Source organism: Arvicanthis niloticus, chromosome 1 (assembly GCF_011762505.2).
Source record: "Arvicanthis niloticus isolate mArvNil1 chromosome 1, mArvNil1.pat.X, whole genome shotgun sequence".
Taxonomy (NCBI): Eukaryota; Metazoa; Chordata; class Mammalia; order Rodentia; family Muridae; genus Arvicanthis; species Arvicanthis niloticus.
In genome coordinates this window covers 55,838,703-55,858,972 of record NC_047658.1, presented here as the reverse complement: position 1 = coordinate 55,858,972, position 20,270 = coordinate 55,838,703, and the positions used below count along the sequence as shown (strand labels likewise).

Below are 20,270 nucleotides of genomic sequence, written 5' to 3'. Positions count from 1 at the left end.
CTACATACAGAGAGTTGAGGTTTCTAATTAAGAGAAGATAATTGATCTAGATCTGTTAGTAGTACCCTTGCTGACCATGGCCTTTCCTCCCCAGGAACTGAAGCATCTCATCCTTGAAGCTGCTGATGGATTTCTGTTTGTAGTGGCAGCCGAGACAGGGAGGGTAATCTATGTGTCTGATTCTGTCACTCCTGTCCTGAACCAGCCACAGTCAGAGTGGTTTGGGAGCACACTCTATGAGCAGGTGCACCCTGATGATGTGGAGAAACTGAGAGAACAGTTGTGCACTTCAGAAAACTCCATGACGGGTCAGTATACCTTTCTTTGTGTAGCCATTTGTGCTTAAAAATTGTTCTGGTGGTGGTGGTGGTGGTGGTGGTGGTGGTGGTGGTGGTGGTGGTGGTGGTGGTGGTGGTGGTGCATACATTTAAAACCAGCTCTGCTGAGGCAGAGGCAGGCCAGCCTGGTCAACAGAGTGAGTTCTAGAACAGACAGGGCTACACAGAGAAGCCTTGTTTCAAAAAAAATGATCTTCCAGTAAACACATTTGGAAGCTAGAAGTCACAAAATATTCTAAAGGTGACGTGATATATTTTATTTAGTTGTGTATGCCTTCATTCACAGTATCTTAAATTTTTAGTATGTCACTTTTATTCTAAATCTTACCTGTAATTAGTGCATGTGGCCAGCAGGAGGTGATCTTGCCACATTAGTGAGACCCATATGTTCTCTATCACTGTTATCCATCACTTACAAACCAGGCCTTAACCACCTGAAATACAGCTCCTTATTGAAATATTTAAGTAAGTCATTTCTGCCATAACAACAGACACTTTTTTCAAAATCACTTCTCTGTTCAAAAATATACAATAAATCTGCAGAATTCAGTGGGGAAAGTGGGTCAGAAGTGAAACACTTCATAGAGATAACAGTAAAAGTGGGAACTTACCGAAAATGCCAGCATGGCTTCAGGTGACAAGTGGGAATTCATACGTATTATTAAGCATTGTTCTTGGCCTGGAAAAGGGCAAGTTTGGTTGAGGAAACAGATCTCAGAAGGTGTTATCACCTGTGTGTTCTCATGAAATGCTACCAGGGGAATCATGTAAAGTCAGTTGGAGAGTTCTAACACCAAATGTAGATAATCATGGGTGAGTTGAGATTCCTTTTGATAGTTTTGTAGTTATCTGGGGTATGTGAGTGATATGGCTCTTTTTGTGGCTAGGTTCAGCCAGGTGCAGTTTTCTGTGTTCATCTACTATTTCCTATAGATAAGCAAACACAAAACTCATATTTTTCTCCAATTGTTCCCTAACATATCAGTCAAATCAGGACAAATGTATATTTTTATAACTAAAGGTATAGGTGTTTTCTATTAAAATATTTGCATTCTTCTATATAACATATATTTGTGACATATTCCTCCCTGACTGTACTGTGTGTTGCTGTGGTTCTCATATTTATATCTAACACAGTGCTAAATCTGATGGTTTGCATGTAGTAGCCACTCAGCAAAAGCCTAATGAGACTTACTTCTCTAGAGACCTCCATTTCCAGGTGCTTCCCTTAGAATCCTGCATGATCTTTTTTCTGTATGCATCCCTATTCTTTCTAAGAATACCAATCATATGACATAGTTTTATCTTAATTACCTCTTTAAAGGCCCTACTCCAAAAGCAGTCATATTCTGACCTTCTTGGAGTTAAGTTTTCAACCTATGAATTATTGAGGGAGAGTCACAATTCTACCCATAATCAAATCTGGTGGTGTCTGAACTGGCTGACACTGAGCTGTTTCTGAAGGAGTTGTTTTCTTCAGTGCTAGTAATCTATGAATAGAGATTTAGCATGGGGGTAGGATTTGTGTCTCAACCATCTCATCATGCCTGTAAAAGAGCAATGCAAGCTCAGACTCGGGAAGGCACTGTTGAACCCTTACTGGAGTGACATTGTAAGGAACACAGAATGTACAGTTCAACACTTGGGAACTATGAGAGAGAAAGAAGTCAGCCAGGAAGTGTTGATTTAAAAGCTGGAGTCACCTCCTCTGGAAAGAGCTGTTTTCCCCCAGACTCTCTGTATTTAGCCACAGGATGTGGCTTCTTTAAACCCATCAGGAGACCCAAATGGCAGGGGACATGGTGACCAAAGACAATGCAGATTCAAGCCAAGTTGCTACTGATTGGCTCTCATCAGAGGCTAGTGGACATTTCTGGGTGAAGACTTCATGTATCTGGCTGAGTAGAAATGGCTTTGGAGGGATTGTGAGCAATAGCCACAGTAGCCAGAGCTAGTATAGTGTGGTCGTTCTCCCAGTGAGCTGTGGACAGTCAGATCTCTGAGCTCTCTGGGTAGCCTGGCTCCTCTTGGGAAGAAGACGGGATTGGAGATGTTGGTCTTGATCCTTAGGGTGTGAGAGAGCCTAGGGTTCTTTTTAGAGTCAAATAGTGAAATGAACTCTCCTAGGATACACAGCTGGGAGCCATGGCTTGAAAGAGCTTGCAGCAGGGCTGCATGTTGACAGGCATGAGGCTCACTGGTGCCCAGGATGGACTGGAGGTTAATTATCGAGCATCCAAAGTGTACATTTAACATAATATTTCATTAAAAAGTCTTAAGGGTTACTTGGTGCCTTTGATTATTGGACCAGGGTCTCAAATTCTTCTGTCTCTGAACCTCTGTGATCTGAGGTCAGAAATAAGTAAATGTGGACCACTTGGGGGAGTTATGGTGACAGATGCAAGGTCAGGGAACTAGGGAAGGCCTGCTGGGATAAAAGTGTCTTAAGGAGAATGGCCAAACACCCCCTCCCTTAAAGGAGACTCCCTTCTCTAAATCTCCTAAGAAGTGGATGTCCCGTTCATTGAACCTGCAGCACCATCTGTACTGAACAGTCTGGGGAGGGAATGCTCTGTGTGTGCACAATGAGAGGAGGAACAAAGAGGAGAGCCAGAGCAAGTGTACAGACTGTTCTGTTGGCCCAGGAACCTAGGAAGTGATATTTGCACAGAGGTATATCTAGAAGAGATAATGGGTTCTTTGTTGAGTTAAGTCTTTCCGTAGCTAGTCAGGTGTGACCAAGGGTGGTAAGAAGAGTCTTGGAAGTCCCATAGAAGTGTGGATCATTGCAGTGGTTTGGTCCTTCTGTGAATGGGTGCTGGACTCTAATATTATTGAGAGTCAATGATGGCACCCTCAGGATGTCATTAACATCCAGACATCATTAACGGCAATGTTCAAAATAGACAGCCACAAAAAGGGAGCTGGGAGATTACAGTTTGCTCTGGTCTTTTCTTGGTGATCTTAGGAAGTCCCTTTCTTCTTTTATCTTTGTTCTTCTCCCAGCACAGGAGAGATTCCTAAGGCTCCTTCCAGCTCTGAGTTTATTCTCTTATCTAAGGTTTCCAAATAGGATCTAATCCACTACTTAGAAAATGGGAGGGGGAGAGGGACTAAAGCCTGGAGCAGTAACACAGTAAGCCAGCACTGTGCTAAAATGCTGTCACTACTGTTCCAGAAGGCAGCAATGGAGGAAGTAGGAGTGTCTCCAATAACCTATATCCAGCCACTAGTTACACTAGTCTCTGAGTGCAGTGTCCACCAGCTGGCAGTATATGCTGAATGTCTATGTGGTTTTTCAATAGACCTACTCATAAAATCCAGCCCTGTACTGACTGCCTGACAAAAACATGAATGGAGCATTTATTCATCTAGTGTCATTAGTAGCTTTATGAAGCACAACTGTATCAAATAGTGTGAATTGACCCTGATTCTTTTCCATCCCAGCTTTCCTTTGTTTCTTGTGGTGCTCTCGAGCGACATCACACATTTACATGTTTAGTTCTAGGCGTGGGGCCTCTGGCTGCACAGCAACTAACTTGAAGAATGGCTTTCTGCCAAAGTCTCTGAGTGTTCCATACTTGCCTTTCTTAGCTCTGTTTAAACTCTTCCACTCTGTCCTGCCCTGACCCATCCTGAGGGCTAAGGAGACTCAGAGCCAGACTTCAAGGCCGGACTCTCCATCCAAGGTACTTGTACCCACATGGCACTCAGAGCCGTCAACACTGAAACTAGTAGCTGGATATAGGTTACTGGACACACCACCTACTTCCTCTGCAAGGTCATTGTTGCCTTCTGGAATGGTAGAGACAGCACGTCAACACAGTACTTGCCTGTCTTGTTACTGCTCCAGATTCTAGCCCCTCTCCTACCATTTCAAAGTGACTCTTTGGAAGAAGCAGGGATGCCAAGCAGTAGTGTATAAGGTGATCCTGATGAGGAGAAGGTGGTGTTGAGACAGAAAAGTACCCTGTAGTTAAGGGGGCTGCAGAAATAACCATTTTAGATCTCTGTGTGATCTGAATAGTCACTCTCAGTGGGGAAGGGCTGGGGAGGGTATAGAAAGGCCCAGGGCTTTCTAGGTGGCAACGGGCCCTTTAGTTGTAACTGGATATACCCAGGCAACAGGTTCAGAAAGCAAGCAGGAGGCAGCAGAGACACCACCCAGGAGACAAGGAGGGAGCCTATCCTCTCAGTGTTGTCTGGTGGTTGAACTCTGGAAAACCTTGAAACTGGTGAGCAGAAACAGAAGGCCCTTTGCCAATGACCCCAGCACCTCCCTGGGAGGAATGGCTTCTGTTCTCCAACCAGAGAGGATGTGGGAGAGGTTAATCTGTGGGCATTTTGAGAGGAAGTTCATTTGGGCCGTGTCCTCTGCATTGCCTTCTGTGGTAAGGGATCTGCAGGGTTCTCCTGTATTCAGGTAATTGGGTCAGCATTTTGGGTCGGAATAGGGAATAACTTTGAAATAGACTACCTGATGGTAGAAGTGGGTGCAAACAAAGAGTAAACTAACTTACTTACTTACCTTCTTTCATTCATCCCTTCCTTTCTTCATCTCTTCCTCCCTTCCTTCCTTTTTCAATGACCACTTGTTCTTTAATTCATGAATACCTGTCTTAGACATCTGTAGACAGGTCACATGGGATGCAGTCCACCCTGCAATCATCCTCTTCAGCTCCTCACCTCACTCCCAGCTTCTACTTTTGAGTAAATCCCCATTTCCCAACTATTGCAGCCTGGATTCTTTGTCATAATTTGGGGAGAACCCAAGCTAGGTTGGTCCCCAAGGCTTCATCTGGAAAGCCCCTCTGTATGAGTCATTTAACCCAATCAGCTGTGATTAAGCTTTCCTATCTCCTTTTGAGTTTTGCTGAAATCCAGGGATGCTTTGAATCTTGGATCACAGTATTTGGCCAGGCTCCTGTCCGGGCACAGATAGCTGCTCGGAGAGCCGGCCACCAGGGAACCATTTTCAGCCAGCTGTGTTCACAGCCTCTCATCAGGCATTTTCCATGAAAGCTTCAAGATGCCATATACACTCGAGAGTCTCCCGGCCTGTCTGGGAGAGAAGACACTCATGGGATTTTAGATGCTTGTGCCTTTCATTTTCTCATTCAAACCTAATAGTGAAATATTAATACCTATAATTAATCCACTTACATTTCTATGGTACTTTTTATGCACTGTAAAGAATAACTACCCACACTGCATAGCAGATTCAGTCACAGAGTATTGGCAGATATACTCACCCAGGGTTTGGGAAGGGGACCTGGACCAGGTGATGACTCATAGGCACAAAGGAGAGATGAGAATCTAACATTTTCTGGCCTCCTCTGCCTCACTGCAGTCCTGAGCACAGAGACTGCCTCCTATAGCCCTGCAGCACCGGCAATCAGTCCAGCACAGCAGCTCATTCCAGGCAGGTTAGGGTAGCACTGAAGGCTCAGGCACACATGAGAGGTGGATGGTGTCAGAGTTGTGGGACTGAAGCAGACAGTCCAGGTGTCTCATTGCCTTTCCATGGTCTCCAGCAGTGGTTCTCAGTATGCTTCTCAGTCAACTATGTCAACATCATTTTTGAACCTGCTGGAAATGAGAATCTCAAGTCACCCTGCATCCACTAAATGAGAAACTAGAACCCAACAGTGTGTCTGTCTACCCACCCAGCAGTGTGTCTGTCTACCCTCATGCCAGTCCTTGAGATGCACACTGAACTTTGAGATCTACCAACTTGCAACACCATTTTAGCACTTTTCGTCAAATTCCTCAGATTGAGTCCACCTTTATTCTTGACATGTCAGGCTCTTTGACCTCAGTTTAAGTTCTACATCAGAAGGGTAGGGAATAGAATACTTTGTGAAGTTTCTAATTAATTTTGGAATTCTATTCACATTTATCTGTACTGTGCAGGTCAATCTTGGTGAGATTTGGCAAGAATGTTTTATGGACCATTAGCACCTGAATCTTCTAGGAACTTTTTGAAATGTAGACTCATTGAAGACCTGTTGCCAGATGCTCCAAAGGCCAGGCAGAGAGAGAGTGGACAACACAGGATGAGTGGTCCTGGGAAAATAGCTGGCAGTTGTCATGTTCGGTCTCAGCCCCCCCAAGGCAGCTGGGCTGCCTTGGTAACACTTCACAAGAAAGAGCAAAGACAGACCATGTGGAACTGAGCCGTGCACTTGGGTCCTTTAGAGGAAGAATGTAAGGCAGATAATTGGTCCCATAGGAGTTCTGTGAACTATGCAGTCTACCCTGTGCTATCAGTTCAGGAAAAAGATGGTGTATTTCTAACTGTCAGTCATGAAGGTAACTTCATGAAAACCATATTTTCAGATACATAGTTTATTTTCTTTGGAATACCCCGACTTAGTCTTTGGACTAATGCCAGAATCTGAAACCCTAAACACACCCAGCAGTCCATTTCTTGCCATATTAGGTAACACAGAAGAAAAAATAATAATTCTGGATTTTATATCACCTATTAACACTGTTATAAAGTTTCAGTGGTTTGAAAGAGAAATGAAATGTCTTAATGGTTAGGAGAGCATGTTTATTTGAATTAAGCCAAAATTGCCCAGCTGTGTAGTAAACACATAATCTACAGGGAAAGCACTTGCAGTTGGGCTTTCAGAGGTGCCCAGTAAGTGCACACAAGTGAAGAGCTGAGCTCTGTAGTTCTTGTCCTGCTTTGCAGAGACACTCCCACTGGAAACCACAGCTCTCTCCATCCCAGATGCTTCTTTGGAGCTGGTTCAGTTCTTTCCCGTTAAATATTTACACAACCTGCCTTGTTTTGCTTCATGAATACATGGCATGCTGATGCCCCGGAACTGTTTGTGTTTTTCTCTCATATTTTATTTTAAAATTGATTTCCTGAATCTGGACAGAGCTTCAGTCTGAGCTGCTGGGTTCATTATCATGGTGGTGTCACAATAGACAAGGGAGCCTGAGAAGTGTTTCTGCACATGCTGTATCTCCAGCAGGGCTGCCTTCCTTGCATGCTGCCAAAAATCCCCCGAGGTGATCTAGTGTGACTCAAGCATGGGACCAAACAGGGGAGGAGGAGGAGGAGGCAGGCATGGGAACATGGGGAAGCAGTTAGGGGAGGTGGACGATCCTGCCCTTGATCACCTGACCCTGGTGACATTTGCAGCCCATGATTTTTTTTACTTTGAGAACTAATTAACTCAGATGGACTCACTTCCTCATCTGTAGATACTGATAACAATGTATTTCCTAAGGACCAATAGAGAACATTTCAGAGCTAATCTGTGAGACAGCCATGATGGTTGTGTTTGGAAACTAACATTTCATTCATTTCAGAATAATTGAGAGTGGCACTGAACTGCTAACATAGATGGGTGGCTTTCCAAATGTCCCTGCTTGCCTATTGAATTTCTTTTCTTGTCCCCTAAAAGTGTCTTGTCAGCACAGGCTTGAAAGGAGCATGGGGAGAAAAGCTGGACTTGTCATCTTCTCCTAGTTCTGTTCATTCCTCAATTCATCAAGCACAGGCTCACTAAATACCAGTGACCTTTATCAAGTTACTATGCTAAGTGTTGGGGATATGACAATGTATTAAACCAAAGTAGCCAGGACTTTTGTGGATTTTACAGTTTATGGGGATCAGACACTAGAAAATAATTCATGTTTAGTATACAAAGCATGGTGGGCCATAGGGTCAGGTCCTCAAGGGCAACAAAAGCAGTAATACAGTTTTGGACCTAAATGGGTTGGGGAAGGCCATGGGGTGAGAACTGCTTTGTAAGATATGTAACCAAGGGTGAACCAGGTAAGATGGCCAGTGGAGAGGAGGCAGTACATATTCCTAGAGCATCATAAGCCCCTACGCCTTAGAGCCTTGGGATTTCAAACCGAAGAGATCCTGTGTCCCTGTTGTGTGTGAGGATCTTGCTGTTACCATAGCATGAAGGATGGGAGTGGGAAGCCAGATTGGCTGTGTGGGGGAGGCAGAGTTCATTTTAGGAGAATACAGAGGCTTCATCTCTGGAAGGTGTGGTAGGTTAACTCAGAGATGGAAGGATTCAACTCATGCAGGTGTGAGAGTTATCCAGGTAAAAGAGATGATGCAGGCTGGGGCTGGGTGGTGATGGTTTCCTCTGTTTGCTATAATGAGTGATTATAATCTAAGACAGCTTAAACGACAGGATTTTCTTCTCTCACATCTCTAGAGGTCAGAGTTCTGAGACTAGTGTGAGCTTGATTAGTTCTTTCTGTGGGTTCTGGGTGGAAATCTGTTGTAAGCCTCTTGATCTGTGCCTCCTACATTACTTGGTGTCTCAGTGTCTAATTCCCCTCTTATCAGAACACCAGTTATGTTGGAGTAACACCTTAATCCAGTGTAATTTTTTTCTATATCTAAAAATACCTTATTTCCAAAGAAGGTACACAATTTTTGGAGGATGTGAATTTGGGGGAGTATAAAATCAAGTTAAATCCAGGTTTTAAAAAGGAGGAGATAGAAGGAAGTCATTACATCCAGGAGAACCTTGGGCATAAAAAGCAATCAGAGGAGTTGACACAATGACTCCAGTTATTTTTGTGTTCAAATAGGAATGTCTTTTTGTCAACTATTAGCTGACCTGTGTGCTCATGGGTAAATTGTTTCTCCTGGACGTGAGTTTAGTCATAGATGGAGTTGGAAACTCCCCTCAATGTTCCTGAGCTCTTGTTGAGTCCAGTCACAGAACTTATCCCTCCCTGTGGTGTGTTGTGGTTAGCGCTGGTCCCCTGAACTCACCTAGCTTCTTTGCCTAGATCAACTCAGCTGCAGTGTGACCTGCTTGTTGATAAGCATATTCTAGGCTGTTACTGTTATAGCTATGAACCATCCTTTTCTGTGAGTCAACACTATCAAAATCCCAAAAATGAATCTTGCAGTCCTGGAGGTGGCATATGACTTAGCTTGCCTCAACATGGCATCATGTTCATCCGGCTGGGAATGGGATATAGATTGAGCCATGCTGCCCAATCCCTCTGCTTTTCCTTAGTTAATCCCTCTTCATTTCTTCCCAGCCTGACCACCTAACTAACATGGGTTGGAATAAAGAGCAATCAGTTTGTTCCTGTGTACACTGATCAAGTCTGTTGGGGTTGGAATCCAGACCCTGTCAGATCCAAGCAGCCAGCCTACCTTTTCAGGATTCTTGCTCATGCTTTCATAGTTGCCTGAGTTCTAAAGCTGGGCTTCTGTCTGTCTTCATTTGCCCTTCCTTTTCTGACTTGGTTCACCATCTGATGCACGAGTCCTGGCCAGCTTCCCCCTGCCTTAGACCAAACCTGCAACTTTGCTCTGTCTGCATTGGCAGAAGCAGATTCAGACCCATGCCTACCTGTGCCTATGGGTACAGAAGAGGGCCTTAGATCCCCTGAAACTGGAGTTATAGACTGATGTGAGCCACCACATCAGTGCTGGGTTTTGAGCTCAAATCCTTGTCCTCTGAGAGAGCAGCAAGTTTTTTCAACCTCTTAGCCATCTCTCCAGTCCCATCATCTGTATTTTTAAAAGCAACTCTGTGGTTCCAACATGAACCAGAATCTAAGAATTCCCATATCCTGATACAATCTCTGAGAACAACAAAAAAAATAAAAGGAAAGAGACCACAAATAGAGTACAGTCCAATCTGTCCAGTACCTAGGAGAGAAAATTCAGAAAGATGAAAAGGCTCCTTTTGATTTTACTCCACCAAGAAACAGAATGTTAAAGATGTATAACATGATGGAAACCCCACAGCATCTGCACGTTAGACACTGCCAGAGTCTCCACTTCTCAACCAAGTATCTTTCATCTTAACCTTAATACGCAAGCAGCGAGTCCACAGACTACCTCTCTACCCCTTCTAGAAAAGGAAACTGACAAAAAAATAGCCTGGGAGTAGTATTGTTTTCAGGAAGATGTAATTATTTCGAGTTGTTTGGAACATTTTGAGAGACACTGAATCATTGCTTCCTGGTGTTATGATTTAGATCTTGGTAAAAACCTCACGTGATGGTCAGACTTTGTACAGCCTTCAGCTAAAAATAGCTTGATTGCAAAACCCCAGTGTGCTCCAGAAAATTAAAATAGTTTCCCCCAGCTTCACCAAAGAATGACACACATCTCCCCCCGAAGTGGCATGACCCAAGGCAAACAGTTGAATGGAAATTCACGTGTAAGTTCTGCCTTTCCTCTTCACTGCCTTTTCAGTGACTGTTAATTGAAGAGAGCATCTGCATCCAGTTTTCCCTTTATTTTTGTAAATTCTTTGCTTACACCCGAACGAAAAGCCTCCTTTGCCAGTTGCGTGCTTAGGCATTGATCCAATGGAAAGATGCATGGATGGCTTGCAATTTTCCCCTTCGAGTGATGACATAAATTACTCCCCAGTGAGCTATTTACAATGTCATTCTTTAACCTTGACCCAGTACAAATGTTCTGAGGACTGAGAATCACAAGAGCTCTATATAGTGAGGGTGTGGAGACCAATCCCACCTGTCATTTATATCTCTCCCCCTATGAGTTGCTTGTAACATGGCCTCGTGGCTTTGAGTGTAGGTAGCAATAAAGATAGCCACCTTGGGAGAGAGCCATTTCCACTTCAGAACAGTATGTTTGTATTCAGCACACTAAGTATTGTAGCCCATTATTCTGCCACTGTCTCAAACAGCACAATTTGTATTGGTTGGGAGAGCTGGGCACCTGCAGACTTGCAGACCATCAGTGAGCTGATGGCAGGGTCTACAGAGATAGATTCAGTTTTGCTGGATGACCTTGACCAAGGTTGGGATTCTCCCTAAGCCTCTACATCCTCCTCAGTGTTGATGAGAGAATGGCACTCAGACCATGCTCATTGTATCTCAGCTGTCTCAGGTGCCTTTATTTTTAGTGGTGTTTAGTGAAGTATGTGAACACTCTTGGGTCTAAGTGTTGAGGGAGATGGGGAAAGGTCAGGGGAGGTCAGAAAAGAAATCAGATTCAGGAGAGATATGACCTGCAAGAATGGGGATCAGAAGTATAAATTGCACATAATTTGCCCCATCTGGAGCAAGGAAGTCTTTGGCCACCCTATCCTAAGTAGTCACTGACCCCTGGCTTGAGAGGGGAAGCTTCAGGCCAAGTGGTTTCATGAAGAAAATGCAGGTGGGAGACTGGAACAAGTGGAGGAGGGACACTCCAGTCCTCCTGGGACAAAAGGCTAGAGGAGCCTCTGTGGAATATCTAAAAAGTCCTTCAAAGCAAGAAAGCCCCTCCCCATAGCAAAGCTAGTGAGACCTAAGCTTGCTGTGGTTTGCCCAAGATGATCTTATAAAGCAAGTGTCAGGTATGGTAAGACTGAAGCTGAGGTAATGGGGCTCTCTGGTCTCCACTCTTCTTGGGGCTGGCAACACCGTGGCTTATGACTGAGTCGAGTCTCTGAGGCTTAATACCCACTTTTCGTGAGTGAGGTGGGCCTCTTTTTTGCAGTCCACTATGTGTCTTTTATTCCACAGATTATTAAGCACGTATCTCTGATGGAAATGGAAGCTGCAGCTGGAAATGCACTAGACATGCTCATCGTACACAGTAGGACTCCCAGAGAGGCTGGCAATGGGCAGATGGTCAGGTGGTAAATCCAGGATGAAAAGGCTGTGTGTGCTCAGACAAAAGGAGAGGATGCTATGACAAGAGCAGGGACTCTAACTCCTATGTTGGGAGTTATGTGGAGCAGGGAAATGATTCAGAGAGTAGAGATTCATAATTTACAGGGTCAGCCTGTGGGGTTAGCAAGTCTCAGAAGGGAAGTTTTTGTGAGTGTGATGAGGAGACAGGCCAGCCAGTGATGGCCCCAGAGACCCATTTTGCATTTGAGATTTACTCATAGTACAAGATGCAGTCCCTAAAAGACTGTTAGCATGGTCTAATTTGCATTTTTATAGATAAAGGCTCTTCTGGCTGCTGGGAAGGAAATGTGTTTTTGGAATCTAAGAATAAGAACTAATATTTATGTACTATTAGAAGTGCTGTGCAAGGTGACTCCACAAATATTTTTCTCTTACTCTTCATGGCAGGCTTTAAGCAGGGCATTCTTGGCATGTGCTGCCCAGTTGATCCAGCCCCATGGTTGAGGCCTACCCTCTTTCCCTGGACCGCCTTTGCACATCAGTTGTATATGTGTGCCATCTGTCCCACGCCCTCTCCCTTTTCTTTATCTTTGACAACTAAAGTTGGGAGAGTTGGTTTTTGGCTCTTTCCAGGTATCTCAGGGGTCCCTTATGACTCCCCGATACTTGAGAGCTATTGTTTGGTGGAATTGATGGCCTCAGAGGAAGAGTGGCTCCCCTTCCTTGCACACATGCTCCATCATTTCCTGTCTCTCCTATCCGAAATCTTCCCTCTTCCTCTTTTCATACAACCTAAGATTCTAATGTTTAACAAGATTGCTTTTTGAAACTCTGGAAACAAGTGTCTAGGGGCTTCATCAACAGACAGTTGTATACGTTGGTCCAGGTCACTTGCAGGGAATAGGCTCCTCATCCATTCCTCTTACTAGAGCTCTGCCATCAAATGCAGCCTAAAAGAACCTTTCCTTAGCAAGTCAGCTGGCCTCTCTGTCCTGAGCCCTGGGACACTAGGCCTCTGCTTCCTGACTCCCTGTTTCCCCTCTCCTCCTTAGAGTGTGGACACTTCTGTTAGACTCCTTTACTTCCTTCTCTGACATACAATCCCTTTGTACAGTCACCTGTGGGCCTCTGAGATCAGTCAGGTTAGGGACCACAGTGGGGATGCTCAAATGCCCTACAATGAGGTCTGAAGTCTCCACACATCCTCCTTTGTACTTTACATCACCTTTAGGTGGCTTATTAAATCCAATACAATGTAAATGCAATGTGAGTATGGATCATAAATGTCCCTCAAATGTGCATGTGGTAAAGCTTACACTGTTGGAAGCTAATAGGACCTTTAAGACTGGGGCCCATTGGGAAGTCTTAAGAGTACTGTGGATGGAAAGTCTTTATTTTCTTAGCTACCAAGTGAACAGGTTTCTTCAACATGCTCTCCTGCTATGATGGGCTGCCTCACCACAGAACCAAACACAGTGTGTATTGGGGGGGAGGGGGGAGAAAAACCAAACAATGAACTTAAACAATTTCATCTTCTTATAAGTTAATCAGCTCCAGCATATTTATTATAATGACAGAAAACAGACTAACATACTCTGTAAACAGTAACTATGCTGTGTTGTTTAGAGGTAATGGTAGGAAAAACAAGCATGCCCATGATCAGTGCAGATGCATTTCTTAGAGTACCTTTGATCTGTGATGGGTAGAATCTGCAGATGTGAAATGCATGAACATGGAGAGGTTGCCAGCTGAATTTGTCAAACTACACTGCAGCTCATTCCTATACCCATCCCAGCCCAGGTACACTTTTTTTTTTTTCTTCAGAAATTCTTCAGTGTCTGTCTGATCTAATTGCCTCCCACTGTTCTTCATGGGTATAGGTTTTCCTGGTATTTTGATATTTTTAATCATGTCATTAGCAAATCATGAAGGAGAGAAGTCTAGACCTGAAGTTGCCTTTTCAAAAGCCTTAGCAGTCTGGCCTCCTGCCGTCCATCAGCCTGACTGTCTTCAGCCCTGGATGAACAATCATTTACCCTTGAAATGAAAACCCTCAGGCTCACATTTCTGGCATTTTTGTAGCATGATCCCCCAAGAGGAATGTATTTCTTTAAATCACACTCCAACATATTCTAAACAGGATGAGGAATTTGTTCTCTTGTCTAAAGATTAAATAGCAGAAGAGGTGCCAGCCATGGGGGAACTGTGAGGTGATGATTTTATAATGAGTAGCAGAGCAGCAGGCTACAGCAGGAGGCACCCCTCTAATTCCACATTATGTTTGGAATTCAAACACAGGACAGAGTTATGGGGCTCTGCTGAGAGTTCAGGGGCTCAGCTGCTGAGGTGGTAGAGGTGGCATGGTCTGTTCCCTTGGCACTCCCTGCCCCTTGGTAGAGATGTCCCCCAAGTCTTAGTCTGTTCTTTGCTTATGGGATGATAACTCTCCAACACTCTTTGCAGACTACCACTGCCCTGTTTTGCCATCTACCGCCTGCTCCTTGCTAATTAACACCTCATTAGCGCCTTTTCCAGATGGAGGGTGAGGGATAGAGGGCAGACAATACAAACCAAACTGCTTGGCAGGAAAGCTCCTTCTGAGTGTCAGTGGGACAGGGGCCATCAGTGGCTGTTTGCCAGTTCTGATCAGCCTCATCAGAGCTTCTTTCTTTTGTTACTCCATTGTTACAGACTGGAGTCTAAGCCAGACCCCAGCACCGTATCCTGTGATCAGCAAGAGAAGAATGGACAGTGTAGTTCTCTACAAACCTGCTCATTAGACCCAGTGCTGGTGCTTTGCTTTGCTGAGAGGATGAGACCATGGCTACCAGTCATCCCTTCGCCCCAGCAGGCATTTCTGATAGATTGGATATGAATGCCCAAGTTGCAAAGTTTTGCTTCTAAAATATACCTTACCATATTTGTTAACGAGCAACTCATGTTAACTTCCCCAGGAAGTTCAGAGGTTTTACTCTGGTCTTATGCTCTGGCCTTTGCAAGGCACTCACTATCTATTGTCAACAACATGAAGGTGTGAGTGGGGCTGTAAGAAGCAGATGCCTGGGACAGGGGAAGAGGGAGGGGAAAGAGAGGTAGGGAGGGATGTGTGTAGAACCTTCTAGAAAGCTTAACTTCTTTCAAGACAGTGTTTCTGTGTGTAGCTCTGGCTATCATGAAACTGACTTTGTAGACTACCAGGCTGCTCTCAGACTCAGAGAACTGCCTGCTGGGATTAAAGGAGTGCACCATCACTGCCTGCTTAACATCTTGTATTATTTGATTTTCTCATCTCTGTGAGGAAATACCTGACAGAAGCAATGTAAAGGAAGAAAGATTTACTTTGGCTCATAGTTTAAGGAGAGATACAGTCCATTATAAAAGAAAGGCATGAAGGTGGGAATCGGAAGTGGCTGGTTTCACCCGGTCTACAGTCAGGGAACAAAAAGAGTAGAGTGAAGGCTGGTTAGTTGGCTTCCTCCTTTTTTCATTTTTGATTAATCTGGTTTCCTCACCAGGTGCATGGAATGCCATCCACTCTCAGGGTAGGTCTTTTCTCTCAGTCAAAAGTCTCTGAAAACACCCTCACAGATGTGCCTGTCCATGTTGACAGCAAAGACTAAACCCTTTCCTGTCAGTGTGCTCTTCAGAGACTCTAACCCACCTGCAGCCTCTGTGTGTCCAAACTCCAGCCAGCAGGACTTCTTTGTCCATTCTCAGACCCCTGTCCCAGCTTCCCCACACCTTGGGGCTCATTCTCTTTTAGAATCACCTTTTGTGGAACTCAGAGCTCTTTCCAACAGAGATGCTCCATCTTTGACACCGTCTGCCAATGATCCCCACCATCTCCACTCTCTCTGAGCCCAGGCTGCCTCTGTATAGACTTTCCTCCTCGCTCCTCTCCAGCTCCAGCTGAGTTATTTCACATTTAGATGGGAACAACATCTTGCTTTTCCAGGCTGTGCCCATGTGCTGGCACTGTAGCCTACATTTCAAGGTTGCTATTGGAAGGAGGAACATCACAGATCATTGTTCCTCACCTACCTTCTATGGGGTCATGAACTTCCATGCACTCTCTTCTGACAATATGATTCTGAGGAAAGATGGTCTGTTATCCTGTCGGATATTCCTAGCCCATTGGTAGGATGAAGCTGGTTTTTGTCAGTCATTTCTAAGTGAATTCACCACACTTCCAGCACCACTTTCTCTCCTACTGACTGGAGTATTAAGCATCTCACGCCCTATGGGAGAAGTTTCCAGCCGATGACAACTCCCTCTGGGTCAGAAAGTCATACTCAACTGCAGATTTTTAAACTATGTTGAGTTCAGTTCAGTTCTGAACTGGCCAGTGAGACATGCAGTACAGAACCTGCCATTCTCTGCTTCTGCCATCTTTCCTCTGCCTGGATTACCACACAAAACCAGGCTAGAGGAGCCGCATCTGCTGCTTGGTTGTCCAGGTATCAGGAGGGGGCCTATATTTGGCGCCTTCTGGTTGTTGAGATGTCAAGAGCTTAGCTTTTGTATGCTGCTTAGAACCACTGCTACTGAAGGGAAGATCAGGATAGAGACTTGTCCTCCAAGGCTGGAGTCTTAACTCTTCAAAAGCTCCTTAGGAAATGGGGAACAGACAGACAAATATACACCCACAAGAATATGTTGGAATTGTGATTCAATTGCTGCCCAGGTGTGACTGTAGCATCTCCAGGAGGCTGCTGTGATTCTGGATAGAGCTATTGGAGATCTATTGGATAGGAGGTCAGGTACCCACAACAGCTTACCCACTGCTTATCTGGGTTCACAAGGAGTCAAGTGCTATGCAACCCCCACCCTCTGCCAAATTTCAACATAGGCACTGCTGATAGGATCTGTAGGTCGCTTCATAGTGACCCCACCCAACACCCCGGAAAAAAAAAAAACAAGTACTTCAAACTACAGCTGCACAGAACCAAATCCTGCCAAGAAATTGAATGGGTAGAGGTGGGTGCTTCTCCAGGTACAAGTTCAGTCTGTACCTTGATTCTGGCATTCTAAGATCCTCACAGGGGAGTCCATTGATGTAGGCTGAGAATAGAGAAGTGTTGGAGAGTTGATATGCTTGGGTGTGTTGGTGAGGATACGATAGAGAAAAGCCTTCCTCCCAGAGCAAGGATTTCAGAGAGGAGGAGAGACTTTCTTCTTAGGACCTCAGCTTCAAGTTAGTCTCCAAGTGTTTCCTACATGCTGAATCTCTGAATGTAGCCCGTGCAGGGATCTTAGTGCTGGCCTGCAAGGAGGCCATACCAGCAGACTACGAGGTACGACCAACAGCTCCATCTAGGCCACAGAAAGCATTTCTGTGGAAGGCTGAAGCTTTCTAGCTGTGCACGAGTGTTAACTACCCACTTCACCCACCCCCTTTGTAGAATTGAACTCACATGAACTTGAACCTCAGTGATCAAGTCCAGCTGCATTCTCTTCCCTCCTGGGAGCAGGTACTGCATTGATGGCATACTTGGTTTTTAAGAGTTTTTTATAGCATTATCCTCTATCTCCACAAATAAACTGAAGCCTTGTCTATGAGCAGACAGGCTTGAGTACAAGCCAGGAGGCAGCCAGAGCCAGAGTTTCTTAAAGAAGTCTGTGAGGTGGGGCTTTTTTCTCACTTGGTCTCTTTCTTTACTAGCACCTTGCATAAGGTGACTGGGTGGATTATCTGTTGCTCACAGTACCATGTTTTGAGAATGAAAACTAACTCCTAGTGTAAGAGCTAAAAGCCTGGACCATCACAGGCAAAACAGGAAGGTACGGTTGCATTTGTAACTGTGCCTGCTTTAAGAGAACAGCTCTTTCTTTAACTTCACCCAAATGGACATGCAAACTTTCACCTTCCTGACTCCACTCGCCTAGGAACTGCTGAGACAGACTGGAATGATCCAAACAACTCTATTAAGTCAAAGGAAAAATCAAAAGGCAATAAACAAATACACAGAAAGAATTGCCAAACCAAACCAAAGCCTGATTTCCCTAGTTCAGGTCTCTGATCCTGAAACAGGCTAGCCACAGTCCCCTGCAGATTGCTGACCCTCTGTCCCTTCACTGCCCATCTGCTTCTGTCTGGTGGGTTCTATCTCATCTTCTGTCATGGAGCACAAGCTCTCACGCAGAGTCTGGACTGTGTAGGGAACAGCTCGGCTCCCTGTCCCTTAGCTGGGGAACCATCTTTATTGACTTATTGAATGTATCTGGACTTCTGTTTCCTCATGGGAAAAGTAAAGCCTACTGGTATGACCAAGGAGGGAAAGTTGTTGAGAATGTCTGCTAAGGCACAGACAGAAGGTATGACTGTACCATATTCACAATAATAAGCTACAGAGAATTAATCAGTTTTCCTTACTTCTGTGCTCCAACAGTTTTATTTTTGTGTGTCAGTAGTAAGTTTTTTTTTTTTTTTTTTCCACTAAGGCTAACTTCTAAATGTCCTTCTTCATTCTTGTTCTAGTGTGATTTCTGTAGCTGTGATATAACACTCTTACCAAAATCGGCTTAGGAAAGAAAGGGGTTTATTTCATCTTAAGATTTCCAGGTGATACCATCATTGAGGGAAATCAGAAGCAGGAACTTGAGTCAGAAACCACTTCCTAGCTCTCTCATGTTCTCTATCTATCTATCTATCTATCTATCTATCTATCTATCTCTTCCTCATCCTCCTCCTCTCCCTACCTCTCTGGCTCATGCTTAGCTAGTTTTCTCATATAGTCCAAGTTCACCTACCTAGGGATGATGATGCCCACAGTGGGTTTGGGCTCTTCCACTTCTATTACCAATCAAGACAATCCCTCACAGATAATATGATCTGGCCAATCCTTCAACTGAAACTCCTTCAGATGATTCTAAGCTGTATCATCTTGACAGCTAAATATGACTAGGACAGTGGTTCTTTCTGGTAAAGCACTGTGAGCTACTTCCTATGTCTATTACATAATCACACAAAATTATATATGTAGACATTTGTTATGTAATATTAAGTCGTTTTTAGGCTGTGTAATTAATTCTCTAGTTCTTTTATGTTAAAGTCACTGTCTTCTTCCCTGTTCTATTACTATAAAGAAATACCATGACCTAAGTAACTATAAAACAAAGCATTTATTCAGGGACTTGCTTACAGTTTCAGATAGTCTAATATCATCATAGCAGGAAGCAGGAAGTCATGGTGCTAGAGCAGTAGCTGAGAGCTTTACATCCTGATTCATAGGCACTAGGTAGAGAGAAGGGGACAAGGGGAGAGGAAAAGGGAGAGGCAGAGACAGAGGAGGCAGACACACATACACACACAGAGAGAGAGAGGAGGAAGGGGAGAAGAGGGAGAAGAGGGGCGAGGGAGAGAAAGAGACTGAGCATCTTAGGGTTTCTGTTTCTGTGAAGAGATGCCATGACCAAGGCAACTCTTTTAAAGGAAAACATTTATGAAATAGGCTAGCTTACAGTTCAGACATTTAGCCCATTGTCATTATGGCAGGAAGCATGGCAGCTTACAAGCAAACATGGTGTTGGAGATGTAACTGGGAATTCTATATCTGGATCAGCAGGCAGAGGGAAGAGAAAATGACATTGGGCCTGGCTTGAGCATTTAAAACCTCAAAAGCCACCTCCAGTGACACACTTCCTCCAACAAGGCATCACCTCCTAATAGTGCCATTCCATATGAATTTGTGGCGGCCATTTTCATCCAAACCACCACACAGGGCCTGGCATGAACTTTTTAAATCTCAAAGCCCACCTCAAGTGACACATCATCTCCAACAATGACAGGCATACTCACTCCAACAAGGCCACACCTCTTAATCCTTCCAACCAGTTCATCAACTTGGAACTAAGCATGCAAATACATGAGGGCATTCTCATTCAAACCACCAAAGCCACAGAGCCTTGTAACTGAAAATAAAGAAAGCTAAAATTGAACTTGTGGACTTGCACAAGAGGGATGAGGGTTTGTTGGCTCTAAGGCATGAGCACCAGAAGGAAGTACTCCCATGTCTCATGTTTTCACTGCTCTTCTGAAGTTATGAATCCAGTTTTCCCATGACACATTGCTGCTGTAAGAGTCATGTTCAGATCCCCAAACAAAAAGAGATGGAATGGTGGGAAAGCTTACATCTTTGTCTGTGACTAACTCTGATTGGCCTGCTTAGAATACTAGTCTTAGACACCATCACTGTAACTTAAGGTGGGTGAGGTGCTTAGGTTGACAGAAATGAGCTCAGCTTGCATCCAGTACTTAGCCCTCAACCAATCTCTGTGGCTAGTATGGAGAGCTCTTGTAAGAAGATGGCAGCTTCCCCACTCCCC

General features: G+C 44.5%; 1 protein-coding gene across 10 annotated transcripts in view; it reads left to right on the top strand.

Annotated features, from left to right (window-relative positions):
• Positions 1 to 20,270, top strand: part of Arnt2 (aryl hydrocarbon receptor nuclear translocator 2) — a 169,922-nt gene that overhangs the window by 75,723 nt on the left and 73,929 nt on the right. For all 10 annotated transcript variants that reach the window (XM_076937188.1, XM_034510402.2, XM_076937176.1 and 7 more), the window contains exon 5: positions 95 to 308. In XM_076937188.1, the coding sequence (XP_076793303.1) occupies positions 95 to 308 (214 nt within the window). The remainder of the gene's footprint in view (positions 1 to 94; positions 309 to 20,270) is intronic.